This window comes from Hydractinia symbiolongicarpus, chromosome 13 (genome assembly GCF_029227915.1).
Source record: "Hydractinia symbiolongicarpus strain clone_291-10 chromosome 13, HSymV2.1, whole genome shotgun sequence".
NCBI classification, from domain to species: domain Eukaryota; kingdom Metazoa; phylum Cnidaria; class Hydrozoa; order Anthoathecata; family Hydractiniidae; genus Hydractinia; species Hydractinia symbiolongicarpus.
The window spans coordinates 16027592-16049551 of record NC_079887.1 but is presented as its reverse complement, the minus strand read 5'-3'; the positions used below and the strand labels follow the sequence as shown (position 1 = coordinate 16049551).

General features: G+C 38.3%; 1 protein-coding gene across 1 annotated transcript; it reads right to left on the bottom strand.

Annotated features, from left to right (window-relative positions):
• Positions 1–13338: 13338 nt before the first annotated feature.
• On the bottom strand, positions 13339–21809 carry LOC130623858 (protein phosphatase 1D-like). Its single transcript, XM_057439389.1, has 5 exons — positions 21398–21809; positions 17642–17840; positions 15933–16081; positions 15480–15696; positions 13339–15348 (listed from the first exon to the last, which is right to left on the bottom strand). The coding sequence occupies exons 1-5, from the start codon at positions 21714–21716 to the stop codon at positions 14718–14720; spliced, it is 1515 nt and encodes a 504-aa protein (XP_057295372.1). The 5' UTR covers positions 21717–21809; the 3' UTR covers positions 13339–14717.
• Between the last annotated feature and the right edge of the window lie 151 nt (positions 21810–21960).

Below are 21960 nucleotides of genomic sequence, written 5' to 3'. Positions count from 1 at the left end.
GTAATGCGGCACCTGCCTTACCTGCTAGATATTTCAAGAACCTTCCAAGCCTTTCAAGCTGCTTTTCTACAAACCCTTTCCCAGCCCCATCCGTGGCACTATCTCCTGCAGCATCTGCCGCGGCTGAACCTCCTGTAACGGCGAGTACAATGGTGGAAACCAGTAGACCGATAGCGGAGACGATACTCACTATGGTCAGACCACGTTTGAGTTCTTTCACCTTTTCCTGTAAGGCATTCCTTTCATCCTCGATACCTTTAATGTTCTTCTCAAGCTTTTCTTTTATTTTTTTATCAAGTTCAGAAATCTCACCATCGTATGCCCCATCTTCCTGATCCTTGAGCCGTTCCAGCCTGGCTTCTGCCTTATTAATCTCGCTGTCATACGAAATTATCTTATTTCTTAGGCTTTTAATGTTCGAGGTTAAGTCCATTTCATTCACGTTCGGTGAATTTAGTGAATGAAGTTTCTTTTGTAAGGGTTTCCGCATCATGTATAACTTTCTTGATATTATCTAACTTTCCCATCTGAATGATCTCACCCGGGTCCTCCTCTTCACGCTCCCTAACAATATCATCAACCTCTAGCGCAAGTTTCTAGACCGCTTCCATTTTGTTGGGTGTAGTGACATAGTTGGTAAAGCCCATATCTCGAACATCTTGAGCCGTAAGGCCATATTTTTTTAATGTACTTAATTCTAGGAACCCGACCCCATACATCTTCGTAATCCTTAAATTTTTGAATTACGTTTATATCTATCCTGGTTTCATCCAGAGGCCCCAGGTTCCAGTTATTATTAATAAGATCCCTGTAAAAATCGCTTACCTCTTTTTTTAGCTTATTTTTCATCATTCTATCAAGTTCACCTCCCTGCCGTTGTTTTCCTGACGTTGACGTTCCCGGTGTTCCAGGGAGTTGTTGATGGTACGCTGGTTTATCATCCTTCCCACAACCCTTATCCTCCTCCTCCTCCACAAGATCTGGTTCATATACTGGATTAATCGGCATTTTATTAGAAGATTTCCTCCTTATATATTAAAACTAGTCGATAAGGCCCGTGGAGAAATCCACTTAGGCAGAAGGGCAATGGGAAAATAGGTTCTTTTAGATGTTTTTCTGACGTCAGCAGTGTATATACAAAAAAATGTTCTTAAAATTTTACACAAAATGTCAAATATCAAATCACATTAAATCCTCCACACAAATCTTACACAAAATAAAAAAGAACAGCCTGCAAGGTGTAAAATCTAGTTGATAAAAAGTTATATACAACAACGACACTCACAACATCGACACTCACAACACTAAACTCACAAAACCGACAGTAAGAAGACCGACAGTTACAACACCAACAGTCACAACACGGATAATAACAATTTCAAAAATAACGCATCTCAAATATTTACATCTTATAAGTGATTATGTTGAAAACCCTCAGTATTTTATTCTGAAGTGTCAAAAAGGAGGCCTTCAAGAGTTAGCAAAAATAAGTTTTTTACACATTTTAAATATTGTTTTTCTCTTACGCTTATACAAAAATATGAAAAAGCCGTAGTTTGGAAAACATAAAATTTAAATCTAGAAAAGTCAGTCATTTTAGTTGCATTACCATCCTCTCCCACAAAAATTTACACAAAATGTAAAAATCAACCAGTTAAGAACACAAAAATTTTCTCTTTTAGTTCCGCACTGCCCTTTACCAACAATTTTAAACATAAAGTCAAAAAATCAATGAGCAAAGAATAAACTTGAATCAACAAAGATTATGTGTAGAGCTTGAAACACTAATCAAAATAATGTTAGAATCAAGTACAACACTAACAATAATAATAAAGTCAGAAATAACACATCTCAAATATTTACTTCGTTGAAAACCTTTAATATTTCAATCAGAAGTGTCAAAAAACATCAAATTTTTATCTGGAAAACATTTATTCAATTACATACTATCCTGTTTCCCAAAAATATACACAAATTGTAAAAATTAACAGGTTAAGAACACAAAAAAATTTTCCTTTGTATGATGATCTGTAGTTACCTTTACCAACCATTTTAAACGTGAATGTCAAAAATAAATAAGGAGTAAATTTGAATCAACAAAGATATTACTTTTGGAAAACAGAGTGTATATACGGTCCGTCCTCACACAAGTTAACACAAAATGTAAAACAGCTCGGTTTTTGAGGAGCACATCCAAATCAACAAAAATCAGTTCATTTAGCATGTTCTATATTGCTATTGCCCATAAATCTTCCACAAAAAGGTTATGAAACACATCAAATTATAGAAAAATCAGGCATTTCATAAAATATAAAAAACAAAAAAGTTTTTTCATCATCACCAAAAACAGTTATATATTACCACAATTATAAAATTCTTAACAAAAACGTGAAACAATGGAATTTTCTTCCAGCAAAAATGACATCACATACAGTTTAGTTCTCTCCAACAAAAGTTTATAATACGAACTATGAAAAAGCCATTAGCTTACACAACAGCCTTTAGTGGAGGCCAATTCTACAAAATTTGTGCTTTCAGTATATTGCATGTGGTCTTTTTCCCACAAAAGTTTACAGAAAATTTTAAAAAACAGCAGTTTGCAACACAAACAAAAACACGAACAACCTTTCCGAACCGAACGACCATCCTCTCATAAATTAAAATAAAGTCAAAAACCCATGTAAATTTCCAATCAAATGTCTAGCTACACCCCCCTGTAAAAATAACCTGGCATTTTACATGTAGGCTGACGAAAGTTAAACAGGATGTCAGAAACAAAACAATAAAAAATAACTTAACACACACGCTTTAAATTGTGGAGAGAAAAAATATTCCACTTGTCATATTGCACATGGTCCCTTTGTAAAGTTTACAGGAAATGCAAAAAGAAATATAAAATACATCTGCAAAAGTTCAAGTCTTTAAAGATTTTGTAGGTAGGTAGCTAGCTAGCTTGTTACAACATAATTTGTGCTCATAAAAGAAAAGAAGTTTGGAAACTAAGGTAGCTAGCTATAGATAATTAAAAAAGAGGAATAACAATATAAGTCATAGGTTAGAGCTAGCCCATGGAGGACAACATTAGCTAGCTAACAGTAGCTAAGACCCCCAGTTATATATACTTAAACTGGGAACACTTAGCTAAAACTAAAGCTAGCTATTTATGCTTAGTAAAACACATATAAAGAGAAACAATAGTAATGTAAAAATAATAACATTACAGTGATCAGTAAGTTCAACAAACCAAAGTTTTCCGTTTGTTAGTCAGCTAACAGCTTTATGTAGCATTTTGAATTTTAGGACAAACACATTAGTTACGCACCAGGGGAACATTAATTATGCAACAAAAACATAAACAAATATGGTGGCTAGGTTTGTTTTTAAAAAAGCGCTAAAATATGAAACTTCAAGAATTTGAGGCTTTTCTTGGAAAATGCGAGTCTGCTTGCTCCAGTGACATAAAAACTAAACGTCTAAAAACATCAAAGTTCTTACTATTTGTGATTTCAAATCCACTTCAACCTCTAGCTTCTATTTTCTTCTTCTAACTTTACTACTTTACTTCTAGCTCTAGCTACCACTTCTAACTTAATTTCTTGGACTTTTCTTTCTCTGAATTACTTTTTGCAATTTTTTAGGACGAAGGGGCTGTTTTCTTGTTGTTGCTTTTGTGTCGAGGGTTACCATTTTTCGGGAGTTAGCCGTTAAAATTTTTTCAGCAAATCAAGTTGCTTCATTTAGATCACGTGATGTAAACAAAGTAAACCCGCTGGCAAAATGGATATAACTTTTTCGGAGACTTCAAAGCAAATTTCGGCTACATCAAAGGAAAATGAACACATCCACTTTGCCTGTCACAGACAGACGGACACACTCTCCGTATTATTATAAGAGATGAGTAACGTATTCGGAACGACGCTGGACTCCTACGCATAAACGAAGCAGCTTTTTGGTATCAAGGGCCGGAAACAGAGGGTTCAGGTAAGCCACATCTTCTCAACCATCAACCAGAATGATGACCTCTATGTGGATATCCCAAACATGGGGCAGAATGATGTCATTTTCCCAGGGAGTCTCAAGCTCTTATTTGATCTGACGTTGCCGGGGACCAATACGAAACGTACCATTGTCAGCAACATTGGTAAAAGCCTGGTGAAGAATCTACGCATTACGTTGGATGGCAACGAAGTACAGAATATTAGCAACTACAATATCCTGGCAGTGTACCGGGATTTGTGACTACCCAAGTTCGATCGTGATAACAGCCTCATTCTAGACGTCATAAACCTGAACGACGGGACCATCATGGCCTTACAGGTCAAGGCTAGTGATCACGTTGGGACGGATGAAGAGAAGGCCATTGCCGCGGCGTACGGTAAAACATTTTGCATACCCCTGGGCAAGAGATTTGCCGTTGTATCCGGCGGGTTTACATGACCGCCTCCAATTCGCCCTACATTTCCGGCCTATGGTGACGTGATCAAAGATGCAGGGACGGCAGCCTCAGGATCTACGGCAGCCAAGGCAGCTGACGCTGCATATAATATTACCAATATCAAGCTTGAATTTGACAAGATCACCCATGAAGGCCTGGCAAGCGCTATGATGTCACGGTATGCAAGATTGGCCCTGCCCTACGAACGCATACTCCGTAGTAAGATAGTCACTATGAGGAAGCAGGATACCTCATATAACCTTCAGATTGATACCCCCGCGAAAAGCCTCAAGGGCGTCTTGCTATTGTTCGTAGACTCTGGGAAAGTGAAGCCCTATTCAGGCATCAACAAGGTCTTTTACAATCCAAAAATTAAGAAGATCAGCGTCACGATGGAGGGGGAGCCCAATGAGCTGTACAGTCACGCGATGCTTTCAAAAGACCATCTGAAGCAGATTGTTAACATTTTTGGTGCCCACGATAGTAACGTCATGATTGGCCAGTTTTTCAACGAGAGATATGCGCTGTTTATTGATTTTTGAGCCTCTCCCGACGACCCCTACAACGTCTAAGTGACAGCATTACCATCCATATGCCCAAGAAAGCCGACGGAACTGGGGATTTTTGAGCTATGTATACCTGCTCAAAGATGCTCAGCTGAATATCTTAGATGGCGGGTTTCATAATGTGGTCCACTGAAATAAAGAGACATGGCTACGATCGCTATTATCGTCGCCGGCGCCGCGATAAATGCATTGGTCTTTAGTGGGGCCAACTTCCTATTTAGCAAGCTCTTGGTACACGGCGCGGCGGAACGAAGACGTCATGACGTGGCAGTTGAAAAGCTTAATGCAGCTTAGGCAGAGTGGATTAGGAAACGGCAAGATAAGCACGATAGGTTCGCCAAGCAAAGGGAGATGAAACTAAAAGCTGGCAAAAGCCTTCGTGAGCTCGATGACGATATGTACAAATACTTCATCGTCTCAAGTGAGAAGGCCCGCAATTGAAAGAGTTTTACACCCCTTCAAAGGAGCAACAGGATAGGGAATTGGCATTCGTTGTTGGCTCATTGTCCCTGCTAGGATTTGCGGCTTACAAGTATTTGTAAGAACGCGTTTTTAACATGTATAAATAAAAGACATGTCAAAAGCATCACATATCGTTACCGAGGAGGAGGCTGAAAATTTAGGCCAAATTTACTATATGCCAGAACATCTCTGGGTCGAGCGTAAGACTATCAAATTACTCGCAAAGGAGAGTGGTCTCCTGAAAAAGAAGGTTACTCATTGGCTTATCAGGCAGCTCTTGATTCTACGACACATTCGAGGTCCATTGATCTACTCTACATGCCCCATGATCGGTTGTATGGCAATACTTACAAGTACATTCTCAGGGGATTGATGTAGCCTTAAGGTACAAAGTAGCGAGACCTCTGCGCACCAAAAAGGCTAGCAAAGTCGCGGATATGTTGAAGGATATCTACAAAGCAGGACCTTTAAACTCCCCAAAAACCTTCCAGTGCGACAATGGTTCTGAGTTTAAATCGGATGTAACCAAGTTGCTAGAGGACAAGGGACTTGAGATTAAATGGGCTACTACAAAATACCATCGTTTACGGCCTTTGTAGAGTCGAGCTAATCTCTGGGGAGGCTAGCTCCATTTGGGTCAAGCACTTATACACTATCGTCAAAAGTCTCAATAATACCAAGACTGCCATGATCGAGATGAAACCCAACAAGGCGATTAAGCTGGATGAGATACCACTCGCAAAAATTGTCAGCAATATCCCGAAGAGGATATTGCTGACAACCTGAGGATGGGCTGTACCTGTATTTGCTACAACCGGGGGAGGAGCACGCTGACTCGAAAAGACGCGCCACTGACGCCTTTTGGAGCAAACATACTTACAGGTTGAACCATATTGTGGCGGGTAGTCGTGTTTTGTACTATTTAAAGGACGGTCCCGAAAGAAGCCTTCTCCACACCTGCCCTGGCAAGCCATTTGATTGGGCCCACTGCTTTAGGCTTTTTTGACCTACGCACAATCTTCAATGCTTGATCCAATGTGACGAAAGCGTCATGCCTATTTTGGGCCTCATTTAGTAGTGGGTTCCCAACCCCTCCGGCGCGTGGCGTGGTCTCAATATCTGAGAACATATGAGGAATATCAACGATCACCAAAAACTACCAATATCGGCACGTTTGAACATAGGTTGATTGTGATTGTTGGATAGAGTCTCGATGGCTCTTGCGTTAAACATAACTTGCGACGACATCTTTCTATTATAGTAATGTATTCCAGAAGACTTCACCCAAGGATCTTCCAGGTCCTGGGATGCTCCAATCTCACGTCTTTTTCAGGCATGCTTTTATATCATCCCAATTGGAGATCATGTTCGTCTCTTCATCAGCTTGTCCCATGTCACTCCTCTCCGAGGGGTACAATAAAAACAAGGCCTTCTTCTGTCGTCACAAATTTTTAGGCAAGGCAGTATACGACTGCGTGAGTAGCCACAAACTGTGCTTCCAATGTCTACCCGAACTACCCCTAATCTTAAACTTGTCTGGGGTTAAAATGTGCTTGCACGCTCTACAGCGCTTGTTCTCCATTTACTATTAAGGTATACGCCTTGTTTAATGCTTTGGCAACCTTGGCAAGCGTTAGAGATCTCCCTGTCTCCTGGAACTTTAATGGTATCTTGTGGTGAACGTGTAAATATTCGTAGAACTCCCAAGTATACCCCTCAGAGAACTGCGCCTCAATATGGGCCTTACAGATAGTCATGACCTCATGTAGAGGGTACGTGCCGGGAGGCGCTTGCGCTCCTTTGACATTTTCTTTTTATCGAGGCAGTGAACGCATGTACTTGTTGGTTGACCGTCACGCTTCATTTTGAAATGGCGCAAGGGGAGAGATCTTGAGAATTTTGAACATTGTTTGGCCTCCTCCATATTGATTTCTATCTCTCCACGAGAGATAGAAATTTTACTATACGCTCATTTTGGTTTTGGGACTATGCTTGCCTGCAACCACCCTTTCTTGACGGCCATTTAACGACTCGCCCTGCCTGCCGCGAAGTTCGCCAACATCGTTTGTATCCATCTTGGTAGAGGGCCTTGTTATGACCAGGAATTTCTTGCCTACCATGGCATAGACAAAGGTAAAGCCAAGGTCCACGACTGTCTCGTAAAGCATATCCAAAATCTCCTTTTCTTTCGGGGTTACGTTGCTTGCTGTCATTTATTATTACCGCAATTTGAAAATATCGATATTTGGCTGAGTTTTGCCATGCCGGGGCTCCGGAGTCGCCAGCTTGCTACTATTCATTTCCACCCCTGCCAAATCTGTACCAGACGCAAACCCTTATGGCAAGGACGGCCAAACTCCCTACCCCATAAAGGTATACATCCATTGACTTGCTAGAACCTGTCGCAGGCTCTTGATTATCTGGCGAAGAACATTTGCCCACGTTCTTCTGTAAGTTGGCCTTGTTCTTCCGGTTCCATTCGGCAAGTCTCTTGCCGGCAGCAACACGACCCTCGTTTTTCTTGGTTATGACCCTCTCCTCTTGTTTCCCTTCTTGTTCACTCATTTTATTATAGCACCACCAGAGGCTCTTCCTCGCTAGTCCCCGCATCCTCCTTTTTCTTAGACATATGCCGGGCTGTATGGCCCGCTACCAGGAGCGGGGCGAGACATCTCCGGATGGTGCAGTACACTAGAATACCAAGATCTGTCATAGAGTCTCGGATTATAGGATCTTCTTCGATATCTCGACGTAATTCATCTACATTGTCGATGTCGACAAAGCTCCCAATCAAATTTGCATATAGACTGATCACGTGGGTGGTCAGCGCTTTTGCAGTCTTCTCGCCCTTCTCATGAAGCTTACGTTCGGTATGGACCTTGTCGATGGCCTCGTCTGGACCCTTGTCGACAAACCCTTCTGTACACTTCTTTGGGAAAAAGTGCTTCTTACCTTTGCGTAGGGCCTTTTTCAAAGCCTGGCGTTTATCGATAGGCTTTTCAATATTTTCATATTCTGCGGAGGCATTGTGAAGTAGTCGTGCGACATCAGACATCTTTATTAGTAGTCATTTATAACGAAAAAGTACATAAGCGATCATGGCATAGGGTAGGATTATAGCAATATACAAACACGCCTCCATTTTTTTCCCCTGTAGACCCTGGGCGATAATGACCACGGGCAAGCGTTGTAATTTTTAAGTTAAGGGCTAACTTCGATAACTTTTGGGCATATACCTTATGGTCCTTGTTCTGAATCAGCACTTGGCTTTTGTAGACGTCAACGCCCTCTTCCAGGCATCGCCGATAGTCGTCGAAAGTGATGGATTTCTTGGTTACGCATCGCTTTACGCCGTTGGCTTTGCGATCACCGCCTTCTTTTGTAAGGCTCTTGTAAGTGTATAGCTTGGCCCTCAAGGTGATGAATTCAGTCATGATCTTTCCATTTAACTCGTCCTTCATGAGGCCTACCACCTTCTTGTTCTTGCCTATGGGGAGAGGCCTATTATCTTCCGGATTATAGGCACTCGTGCCGAAGCGTGTTTCAACATCCTGCGCGATATCCCTATAAAAGTCCTCTGTTCGTATATGGTAAACGAAGCTGCCTGTGTCCATGTAACAGAGCTGTATTTTAGAACCATATTTGGGCTGCATGTAGTCGTAATGGAATTCGTACATAACCAGCTTTGACATATCCAATATAGCCTGCCCTATTTACACGGGCTTACTCATCTTGACCTCGGTTTCCCCATTTCAACGCCTAGGAGGTGCTCGCTGAATCGACTTTCAGCCTTGAAATTCGGCTTCATGACAAGCTTCATATACTTGTCCTCATTGGTGACCATCTGAATGTTACGGTGGTTGCTAATATTCTCCATGGTCTTAAATTCATCAGCTTATAGAAGTCTTTTTCAAACTCGTTGTTGGCAGCTGTTCTCAGCCTCGTGTTATGATCGATGTACCCTTTAAGCCAGGGTTTCTGGTTATACTGGATGACCCTACGTACCCTCCTCAATTCAAGCCTATGTTTTAAGGCCTCGTGAAGGGCTCTGATGTGTACAACATATTTCCGCTTGTCTTCCAAGTTCGGCACCAATTTCTCAATCTTGTGGACCACCGTGCGTTCGGGTAGGCCTCAACATTTGAAACCAATTTGAAGCCATCCGTAGGCAGGTCTTGACGCATGGCCCAGCCGTATAGGTTGTTGGCATCGAGGTACTGCAGGTAGGAGGATTCAGCCCCTGAATCGTACTGGTCCCCATGTACTTGTTATTAGCCCTAGCATACCTGTGTACAGTCTGGGTTATACCTTCACGGATACCATTCTCGAACATCAGGAGCATATCAGGGTCCGTGAGGAGCTCTAGCTTAATTCCCGTGTACATGAGTGCCGCTTTTCAGGCCAGCCCAGGTGCGCTGTAAAAGTGCGCAGGATCAAGCTTGTAGTTTGTCAAACAGACATCCCGAAATGTTTCCAAAATGTCGGCCAATAGCAGGACGTCTGTGGTCAGGTAGATGTCGTGATAATCGCATCACCTTCCGGGGTAATACAATTCCATACCTTTTAGCGTATGCACACTCATTGTCGCTAATACACTTCATGTTCAACTTGCTGTAGAAAGCCTCCTTTGGGGGTAACTCCAACTTTTCGAATCGCTGCCATCCATCCATATACTCATAGGGATACACGCCTTTTCTGAGAAGTAGCCTGAAGACATTATCCTTCTCAATGAACTTTGCCATGGATGGTACGCTTGCCTTTACCCTGTCCCGATTAAGCTGTTTCGTGGTATTTGAGTCGCAATTTTTACACCAGAATTTTGCCATGTATTCGGCTTCTATGCTATGGAAATCTAGACAGGTGTCTGCACACTGCTGATACTTCATACCAGCGACGTTTGTACCAATGAGGTTGCTTGCCAAGGGCATGAACCAACAGCTATCGATAAACCGAATCTCAATCTTCTTATACGTCTCATCATCGCCATATCCCATACCTCCAAGCGGTACCTTGATTTTAACATTGAAACTGATATATTTTTCAGTATTCTCCACTATGCAACCAATGTCCTTGGTGTCGTATTATTTGTCGTATTATTTCTCGTCTAATTCCCGTATGAAGAGATGCGCGTCATACCCGCTTAGGATGTGGAAGATGATGGGTATATGGCTAGGTATCTTGTATTTTAGATTAAAGCTGTTATGGGCCGCGCCTCTATACAGCCCTGTATAGTGACAATGGTCCCTGACTTTGCGGTTATTCTCACAGTCATCGAAAGGCTTTAGGCAGATATAGCATTTCGATGCCTCATCATGTTCTCTTTTTAGGACTTCTGTTAGAGGCAGCATGGGTTGTTGCGGGTAGGTATGGTAGAGACGTTTTACCTCATCCTCCAGATGGTTAACGAAGCGGGCTACACAGTCCTCGCCCCTGTAGACTGTTAGGGGGTCCGGTACATCCCCATAGGCAAAGGTACTATAGGTGTACCATCCAGATGGTACGTGCTTGTTCAGCTTTTTAGTCTTGCCCCCCCCCCCCCTGGCATCCTCTACCGGGACTAGCAGACTCTCGAAGTCTGCATAGATAGGAAAGGGTACCTTGAATTGTTGTTGGCCATCCCTATAGTATAGCCATTTTTCAACCTCTGTTGGTATCGTGATTTTAACGGAGTCGTGGTCCTTGCAATATCTATAGTGCTTATCCCTCGATTCAACTGTGTTGAAGCCCTGCAGGCAGTTCAGACAAAAATGCATTGCACTCCTCTTTTTCGAGGTCTCCTTGCCTAGGAGCCGCGATAGAGATTTGACGCCCGTGTAGTGGGTCTTTTTATCATATGTGATTACTAGTAGGGTCAGGGTAGGGTACGTCCGTTGTACACCGATCGAGGTAGGATGTTGATCCTCTTTCCCGTTATATACAAGACGTTTACCGCAATCTCTTTTTTATTCTTTTCGAACTTGTATAAGCTTAAAAGTATTAAATTAAGGATGATGCTCATGTAGAAATTTGAAACTAAGCCCGTCAAAGCAAAAGAGTTTTACAGTGATGTCTCTATATACAATATGGAAGAAGTGAACGCAGAAAACCTGGTACTAAGTGACTCTGTGCCTGCAAATAAGAGTAAGGACGAGAGGTTCATGGTTGGCTATATCACCCAAGATACCATCGCTCCATTGCGAGTACAGACCTAAAAAAATGTCCATTACAATATTGCTGCATCGTTTAATTCTAGGTTTTTCAACCCAGAATGTCTGCTTAGCTTGCACCTTTCCAGAATTTTGTAAAGGTTCTCTTCTTTCTCCTCTGTACCACACAATAACTTTGTCAGTACTAGGCGGGCTTTAATTCGTCTTTTTTATGGTTTTATCGCGATACTCGTTACACCAATATCCACATTGAACACAAAACTAGAACAACACCTGAGTTGTAACAAAACAACCTCGTGCAAAAGACTCCTTATCGTTTTTTGATAATCTCGGATGGCAAAAAGAAATAGGACAAGAGCCGGGGGGGGGGGGGACGAGGTTGGTAACTTACCAGTCTGGGACATAGAAGAGCGTATAAGGTAGTAATGACCAATAGCTGTGATGCAGTTTTCTTGTGTCGCATTTGTCAAAGACATACTGAGCAAGTAGGGATAAAGTATGGTATACGAAGTGTGGTATGCTGAGTATTACAAAGTGTGGTATACTGAGTATGGTATACAAAGTGGGGTAGTGTGCTGTTAAACGGAGTGTGGTAAGCAAAATGTGTTATATTCAATGGAATTATCTGACACGTCATTAATACGAGACCCGAAATAAAATTCTATCCGAAGCGAAAGACCGTGTGAATAGTCGCCATTTTCCATGCGGTGTCGAGTTTTTCTTCTCCTAAATTTTGCTTCGTTCTCATGTAAACGCTTCCTGTGAATAACGTAGAGTGTGGTAAAGAAGGGTGTACGGAGAGATGTAATATAGTGTTACAAGCTGCAGCAACCCGGAAAAGAAAACAATTTTATTTAATTAAACAAATTGCATCGTATTAAGATCATCTAATGCTACGGGGACACAGGTATGTCTATGTTGGTAGTGATATGAGAAGAATTCAAGAAGTTTTGAGAAGGCGTGGAAACACTAATCAAATCTGGTATGATAGTTTTGTAGTACATTGGGGGATTTATATTCCAGTGTGGAAAAATAAAGTTCACTTTTTAATGTTTACAGCGGATCTTAGGTTATTTGGTTAGATCCAAAATCTTAAAGTGTGCAATTTTTGCTGCAGTCAGCACGCCCAAATTCCAATATATTTTAGACCTTTTCAGTTGGTGGAATGGATTGTTCCATAAGGCGGGCATTGTGGAAAGTTCGACTAGCGCAATTTCGATGTTGCTTAACCCCTGCCAAAGTAGAACTTTTGCAGGCTACGCTGCAAAGCACTGGCCACGTGATACTGTTTACCTATTTCGAGAAAGAGCTGAAAACAATTTCCCAAATATTTTTTTCCAGGGTTATAGCCGTTCAAACATTTTGAGGAAAATGGGTACCAAATCCGTTACGAGCTCTTAACCAAATTTTTACATAAAGCTAGTGTCAGAAGTAGTGATTGTAAAGCGTAGTCTCTCATTTGGGAACTGGTCAAATATCATTGAGTAATATAGATACTATCATGTCAAGAACAAGCGAGTTTATTCTAGGCTACGTTTCGACAGCTACAGCTGTCATCCACGGGCAATGATACAATCTTGGGTTATTTTATAGTTACGGAGACAATTAGAGGATCAACCAATCAGATCACAGCAATTAAAGTAATTGACTTTTGTTCGTTTTGGCGTCTGATATGCAAAAAGAGACGGCAGGTTGGGCGGTGGTGCAATCTCAGTCAAAAATAACAAAATTATCTAAGGAAATATATTATTATATTCATGATGATACATGAGGATAATTTTCTCCTTCGAATAGCACTATATTATATTTCAATACAAATGGCAAGTTGTACAATAAGATTGACAAATAAGGTAAGACAACTTAGTTTCCAGTCTCTTTTCAAAAGAATCAAAAAAGTACACAGTAATCAAATCACACTATCCAAATCAACCAATCGACACAAAGTTCTTAGAGCCAAAAATGCAGAATAGGTAACTGATCAAAAAACGACTGTAGCTGTGTTTTTGCAGAACAAGTTTTCCGTTCTGTAAAATACACATTATCATACTTAGAGATAAAAAAAAGTTCGGTTAGATTTTAATACACAGAAACATATCAAAAATATATTTTAAGATATATTCTCTTTTCTTCACATTATGCACACCATGCTTCATTAAAGCCCTAATTACACTAAGGTTTGATTCTTATGATTTAAATTATACACATTAAGCTGGATTTCCACTTTAAAACAAAAAAAACGGAACAGGATAAAAGAATGCTGCAATTCCATTGCTTGCTGATCACTCTGTCTTATTTTTTCTATTCCGATAGAAATGATGTAAAAATGACTTTTAGTGCAATTTAGGTCGAAAAAAAGGCATCCTATCATGACCAGGTATCCGTTTAATTAACAGTGTAAATCCAGCTTAAAAAGTGCGTAAATATATAAATTTCGCAGTCAAATTCGAGTGTAACATAAAAGTTTTAAAATGTTAAAATCTATTTTATACAATCTATTCACATTATGACGTAATACCTGACACATCATGGCCAGTTATTCATTCAGTATATACACTATTAGCTACTAAGCACTGCAGTAAAACATGCAGAATTTATTTTAATAAAATAGTAACTCCACTGCGTTTACATTCGTTAAAAAATAAACAAAAAACACAGTAGAAACTAGCCTTTAAAGGCAATACCATAAAGCATAGATACACACGTGTAATCGATACAGATATTAAATAAATATATACTTAGTAAAGAATTAAATAAATTATGACAAAGCGACACGGAATCCAATTACAAGAAAGCATACCTCTTGCTCCAATGACATATAACGTTTTAAAATTTTACTCCTCTATCGAATTTCCAGCAGTGCGTGCAAAAATATTAGCAGCGGTCAAAAATAAATTAATGTACACTTGTTTTCACAGAAGCCACTTTTGTCAATAAATTATGTAGCAACACACAAAAAAAAGACACACAATGTTACACAGTTTGGCATGAGGACACAAAATTTCAATTTACTTATTTGCACACATCATCACAATCAACAGATTTAATAAGAATATACTTCTCAAAAAAAAAAAAAAAATCTATAAATTATATTACTTTGGAAAACTAAGCTTACTGTTTCGCTCGTACAACACGGGGCAAAGCATGCGCTGAAAGTGGATTTCTTAATGGGTTACGTATCGTTGTAGTGTTATAGTCATCGGACTCGTCGTCAGCGAGTCCTAGATCTTCGTCTAGTTGCAAATCACACAGGCTTTCCGAGCTCAACACAGTTATTATGTGGCATTGGTGACTATCTTCAGTGATAGCAGATGGTGTGCCGGCCAACGTGGTTCGTACTTTCTTCTCAGATCGATTATCTTGAGCATCGATTTTACGTTTGCCTGAAGCATCTGGCGTCGATGAAATCTCTATGTCCTGATCAGATGAAGCTGCAATTTCATTGCTGGATGTTTTCAACTTTTCAGATACATCATCCAGCGAAACTTTTGGTGATATTGTGTGTGCACCTTGAAATGCAATCTGTCTGACTAACGAAAAGGTAGAACTGGATTTACTCATTGGCGGTGTGTCATCATCAACGTCCGAGATAACATCAGTATCTGCCTCATCTTCATTTATTAGGGTGGTGGAGGGCTCACAACACGCGTCAAACTCATCATCAAGGAAGGCAACAATTGCAGAAATATTGTCAGCTCTTGAACGCTTTTTATGCCACAAGTTTATCGTCTCATTAATTAAACTAAAAAAGAATATATCATTGATAGATTGGTTTATTGCGGCATTACATAATTCCAATTGACATCCTCTTAACTGATACGACTCTAACTGCTAACTCAAAGTAAAAACAAGCCAAAAGAACTTAAAACTCACGTATGGGAGCAGTTTCGTTGCTTAGGCTTTTTCGAAGAAGACCTCTCGCATCTCGTGACTATATCAACTGCATCCTGTCCATTCATAACACCCCATAGGCCATCACTAGCAAGCAAAACAAACTTATGGTGTCCCGGAATTAAGTCAATATCTTCAATCTCAGGCTCAGGCGATACAATAAATTCTCTTCTTTCAGTGTCATAACTCCACACATCACCTGTAAAAATTTGCAATAAAATAAATTTTCTTTATTCTAAAACTAATGCTTAGATATTTTTGCTTAAGCAAGTAAATTGCATGAAATATTAATATCATGTCATCCTTACTCACAGTAACGATTTAAGTTTTTAATTAGTTTAAGTTTTCTCACACATGGCGTTCAAACTACAATATATAAAGAAAAAAGGTCAATCGATTATTATGGGCCTTTAATTGTGTAAAAAAAATATTTACCTAAAGCCCTTGACACAGCCAAAAATGGAACATACTCGTATCTTGTGCTTACTTCACCATCAATAGGAGAGCAACTTCTTACAGCACGTTTCCATACAACCCGTGGTACACCATTTGTTTTTACTACACGCCCACCAAGGTTTTCAATGCTAAAAAAAGTCCATTAAATTATAGTTGGGTGTAACCCTATGATGCTTGGGATTTTTTAGCCTGTGTAACCAGAGGGAGCACAAAGTGTACACAGGACATAAATTCCAAACTACTTATGCTTAGTGATAAAACTTGTTACTGTTGTAGAATGTCTTGAATGAATACAAACTTAATTAATTTATGACGTTGCAGAGATCAAAATGATGTCACACATACCAAGATACCTTATTCCATGAAATTAACGAGTCATAAAATTAACGTGTTTTTTCAAGTGTTTTTTCAAAATTCATGTTAATTTAATGACTGTTAATTAAATGTAGTGTTAATTTAAAGATTGTCAATTTCATGACTCGTTAATTAAAATATTGTTAATTTGGTGACTTTGTAATATATAAAAGCCCCAAAAACATAAAAATACAATAATTCTACTATTTTCTCCTCATCGTACGATAGCTTAACGGTGTTCTCTTTTCAGCGATCTTTTTTAAAATATCTTTCGTATCATCTTCATACTAATTAACTGAAAGCACATTTCCTTCCAAAACTTTTAACATTGTCTTTCCAAACAACAAAAGTTTTATTTCGATTTCCAAACCGCCTTGTAATAGAGAGGGTTGCTTTACTACCGTGGATTTGACTGTTGCGTAATTTTTGCTTGTGATGTCACATATTCTCAAATTCGCCTTAGTTAAATGCATTTTTGAAAACAACCTTGCTCAACTGCGTTAATTAAATGCCTTTTTTAAAATAATTTCATTGAACCGCGTTAATTTCATGATTGTTTATTTAATTTGCGTTAATTTCTCGACTCGTTAATTTCATGGAATAAGGTAGGCCATTTACTTCATTTTTAAATTATACATGTGTCATGGATACTAAGTCTTGATTATTGGTAGACATGTATACTATTACCAAAAAATGATTTGACATTAAAAGAGTTTTAATGATGTCATGGTATTAAAACTGACATCATATCGAAGAAAGTTAGCTATTTTGAATATTCCCTTTAAATCTGTTCTGTGTTTTATCCCCACTACCCATAATAAATATTAAATAATAATAAATAACCCGTAATAAATATTTATATAACAAACTCAACATTTTAAAACAATTCATAATTTCAGCACTTTTCAAAATTCACAAAAAATCCCCCATTCCAAGAATGCAGTACCCCACCAAAGTATAAAAATCACAATCTTCAGTAAAATTTAGAAAAAGTCACAAAATTCTAACACTCAATCATGTGCCCAAGAAGATGCTGTGGGGACTTTGTGTTTGCGTGTATTGTGAAAACTGTGAATAAAACCCCATACAAAACTTAAGAAAGCCATTTAATATTGATAACCTCTCTTTAAATACTCTGAAAAGATTTCAAGTTGTTTCAAAAAATTGTATAATATCCCTTGACTTATCTAGTTTGTTTCACTTCAATCTCCACAATGGTAAAAATTAATCTAAGCCATATTTTGGTGACTGCAAAATTAAATACACACCAATTTTTTTCCACATAAGATCCATGCACATAATTTATAGAAAAATAAATAAATCTATAACCATACCGCGATTTTTCTTTTACACTGTCTGGTTTATGATCGACTGTCAACTCCCTGCACACAAAATTTTCATCTTCTTTACTAGCTAATATTGCAGCTGAGTCACCCACATGAGCAATGTACATTTTCTGATCTCGAATAATAGCAACAGTTGCAGTTGTGCCGCTAGTAGAGTTTTGTCCATCTTTCCGTTTTGGCCAGTTCTCTGCATAAAAATAAAGATTGGACATGAAATAAAAAAATATCTATTTTATGTATTAATAAGTAAGTGTTCTATTTAAAATTAACAATATATACTAAGTGACCTTGTTAAAGCAGGCACCCGATTTGTATTGTAAGTGTTGGGATTTTATTCACATAAAGAGACGGGTAAGATGCTTATTCAAAAAAAGTCATACAAACAATCATAAAAAATATTTTTTGCCAGTTTTCTGCAAAATACGGACTAATAATCAGCATTGCCTTGTTAAACTGGTTATAATTTTAGATCTGATCTCAAAGTTGTGCGGTGGAAAACATTAAAGCTATATAATAAATGACATCTGCAAGAATTAAACCAGTATTATTTTTCTTTTCTGCTCTTAATACTGTTTATACAATACTGTTTGGAAATCCCCATCTAATACAGAGCAATTGTGTCCATCCTTTCACGCCTGTATCTTATCACCTGCTCAATGCTTTTCCCTAACCTCTTTTATGTGCTTTCAGTGCATTTGATTTTCATTATTTTATTAATTGTTATTTTAACTTATATGTGTCATGTTAATATATTTTATCTAATTTTTAACATTTGCTTTTAAACAGGACCACTTGGAAAACAGTGTTTTTATGCCAAAGTGTATATATCCTGTATAAATATTTGAAATAAATAAATCAAACAGTGCAACAAAAACTAACCAAATGTAATATACTGCTAAAGCTTTAAAGCAAATTCCACCTGTCCACCACCCTTCAATAATTTGACCATAAATAATTAAGAACAACATTATATGCCTCCAAACAAAAACGAATTATTAAAGAAGTGAGTTAGCCTTACATTATTCAACCATACAAATCTTCAATTCTACGACTGGAATCTGGGAGATGTAGTCTCATGAGAAAGACATCTTTGAAAATTATAAACACATTCAATCAACGTATACAGATTTCAAGCAACCACCAATTTTAACAAATCAACTCCAGGCAATTGATTGATCTAAATTCATGTCCCAAAGTAGAATAACTTGTCTGCAACCAAAGTAACTTCCTTGTCAATCACGAAAAGTGATTTTACCTCTAAATTTTGTCTTCGGCGTAAAACAGTCCCTTGGTTTAAACTTACTAAAAATACAGCCATTGTATTTAGAGTGCATTGAATTCTCAAAAGTTTTTTAATGATCTAGAAGAACATCAACATTTGTCAGGCTTACTGCTTGTCAAAAATTAAAAAAAATGGTTGGAATGTGATGATTTCAATAAAATTCTTTTGATAAGGTCTATAACATGAAATGATCCCTAATTACAATGTCCAAATTGCATGTTTTAATCGGTTAATTACAAGTCATGCATTGTGGTATTATTATCGTTACTTCTTGTATAAACAGTTCACAATAAAGATACCACTTATAACATTATAACAAAGATACCACTTATAACATTGCAGAAGAGGTTAACTCACTCCATAATTTATTCACAAATCATCAACATGAATATTAATGACAAAGCTTATCTTTAAAGCTAGTATAACAAAATTACGATGGTAATGTTGAAAGTATTTTGTTTGAACCCTCTGTATAGGAATCACAACTATGTTTGCTGACCTCTAACATTTAAAAGAAATATAATCATTTTAAATTAATGAAATTATGGCTAATTTTTAAGAAAGTAAATACACAGGTGTAAAAGTCTGTATTTAATTTATATTATTTAACTTTCTTGACTTTTTTTAAGGGTTTTGTACAACTTTCTTATAATGGTTTATTCTTTCTAATTAAAGTATGATTTTGAAAACTCTAGCTAAACCTCACAATTTAACCTGTTATAAACATATTTGATCTAACAAGCTCAGGTTAGCAAGCCACTCTTAGTGGGGTTATACCATAAGTTGTCAATACACAATTCAAATACTAAAGCAACATCTTGTTTAATTGAGCCATCATTCATTGTCTAACTAGGCGAATAGCCTATGTATACTATTTATATTTTTTTCCAAACTCCTAAACACTTTATTACCCCCTCCCCTATTTTTAATTTTAAAGAAAATGAATTTTTCTGAAAAAGAAAATGAAGTTTTTTGAAAACTCTGATTTTGTTTCCTTTTTTGTCAGTATGCATGTCCGTTTTTTTTAAGTGTTTATATCTTCCATTGAAAGTCCTAAGTAGACAGATGCTTCTGTGTTTAATTTCTAGAGAAACCTGTTTTTGTTCTTTCCAGCACTTTAAAATCATTCAAGTTCCTGTACACTGTTTCTGTTTATTAAAATTCAACAGTTTTTCAGACCTAATATTTTTAGTCTGATCTCCAATTTATTAGGCACTTGAAAGTAAGCAATTTCACCCAAATAGGTGTTTTTCCTGAATGTTGTAGCAATCATAGCAATGTAACTATTGTAGGAGGCAGCAGTTGCACATGATAACAATTGATCCATAATTTTTACAGGAAACATTTTACACTAAGATGTACTAAAAGGAATAGTTCTTAAAAATGATATAGATTAATTCCATTGTTTACATTGCCAGTGGTAAGCTCTTTCAGGTCTGGCATCTGCGTGTCAGGAAAAAAGATGAGGTGCTAGGTGAAGCAAAGTTATTTTCAGTCCACTTCTTCACACAAAGGCATTTGTTAGGACTTTAAATGAATTTAAATAAACCAGGAGGCATCAATATTGCGGCAAGTTAAAAGTATATATTTCAGTATCAATTGTGAAGTTGTTCTATAATGATTGTGGCGCTGTAGATTAGTGGTTATAGCTCTTGTACTGTGTGCGGGAGACCGGGGTTCGATTCCTCTTGACGGCGATTCATCATGACGAGTGAATGTAACCATAGCCCCGGGTTAACCCAAGCCATGTGAGGGAATTTGAGGAAATGGCACACTGTGTGGGCCATTGGATGTTGCCAGGAGTTGTCTAGTAGAGCACGGGCTCTAATTGGGTCTGCGTAGCTCAAAACGAGCATTAAATACTCTAGGACTCTCCATCTAAACCTTGGCCTCTCCTGGAAATAATAGACAGGGTATATCCCTCGATATTTGTGAGACTAGCCATGTAAAATATGCACACATGATTATTCAATGAAGTGCTAAAGTGTTTAACTGCACATGAAAAAAATCTTAAGATAGATGTGCATATTTTACATGGCTAGCCTCACAAATATCGAGGGATATACCCTGTCTATTATTTCCAGGAGGGGCCATGGCTTAGATGGAGAGTCCTAGAGTATTTAATGCTCATTTTGAGCTACGCAGACCCAATTAGTAGGGCCCACGCTCTACTAGACAACTCCCGGCAACATCCAACGGCTCACACAGTGTGCCATCTCCCCAATTTCCCTCACATGGCTTGGGTTAACCCGGGGCTATGGTAACATTCACTCGCCCATGTTGAATCGCCGTCAAGAGGAATCGAACCCCGGTCTCCCGCACAGAGTACGAAAGCTATAACCACTAATCTACGGCGCCACAAATTAATTAATTATTTTGTTAACAAATTTGACGAATAATAAAAATTAATAGCTAGCTAGCTATAGCTAGAAAAACTTTAAATTATATAGCTATAGTCATACCAACTTCATGAAACATCTGCCAATGTGTGGCAACAAATCCGTTCCTGATGGCCAACTTGACCTTCTCAGCATCTGTATCATAAAATCCAGGCTGATTTTTTATATTAGTGTAAAGATTGTCCCTGGCAAATATTGAAGCTTCTTTGCCTCCATGGCCATCGAAAACCCCTAAGAAAGCGGTTCTTTTGCCTTCTTCAATTACAACTGACACCTCATCTTCCATATACCTTCGCATACCTTGATTTGTCTCTGAGCAAACACGTAATATATCCCTATGTGGTAAGCATTCATTTTCTTTTTCCTCAGACAGTGAAGCCATACTTTTATTCTTTGATTTTTACTGCAAACTAAACCGTATTCTTGTTTGATTCACCAGCAGATGAGTTCTTTTTCGACAAAACTTTGTTTTGTTGTTTTGAAGAAAAAAGTGTACTTTATACCCAGTTTTTTTATTGACTACAAGTAGCCAAGTCTTGGGACGAAGTTGTCGCAAATGCTTGTTCGCCGGCTGATGTGCTTTATGATTGGACAATATTTATTAACGAACCCTCACGCAACCGTTG

Excerpts from the sequence above, each read along its gene's own strand:
- LOC130623858 (XM_057439389.1), bottom strand. The coding sequence starts at position 21,716 with ATGGCTTCACTGTCTGAGGAAAAAGAAAATGAATGCTTACCACATAGG. Across the intron at positions 17,841-21,397 it reads GCAGATGTTTCATGAAGTTG|AGAACTGGCCAAAACGGAAA; the intron begins GTATGACTATAG and ends ATTTTTATGCAG. Across the intron at positions 16,082-17,641 it reads AGTGTAAAAGAAAAATCGCG|CATTGAAAACCTTGGTGGGC; the intron begins GTATGGTTATAG and ends GACTTTTTTTAG.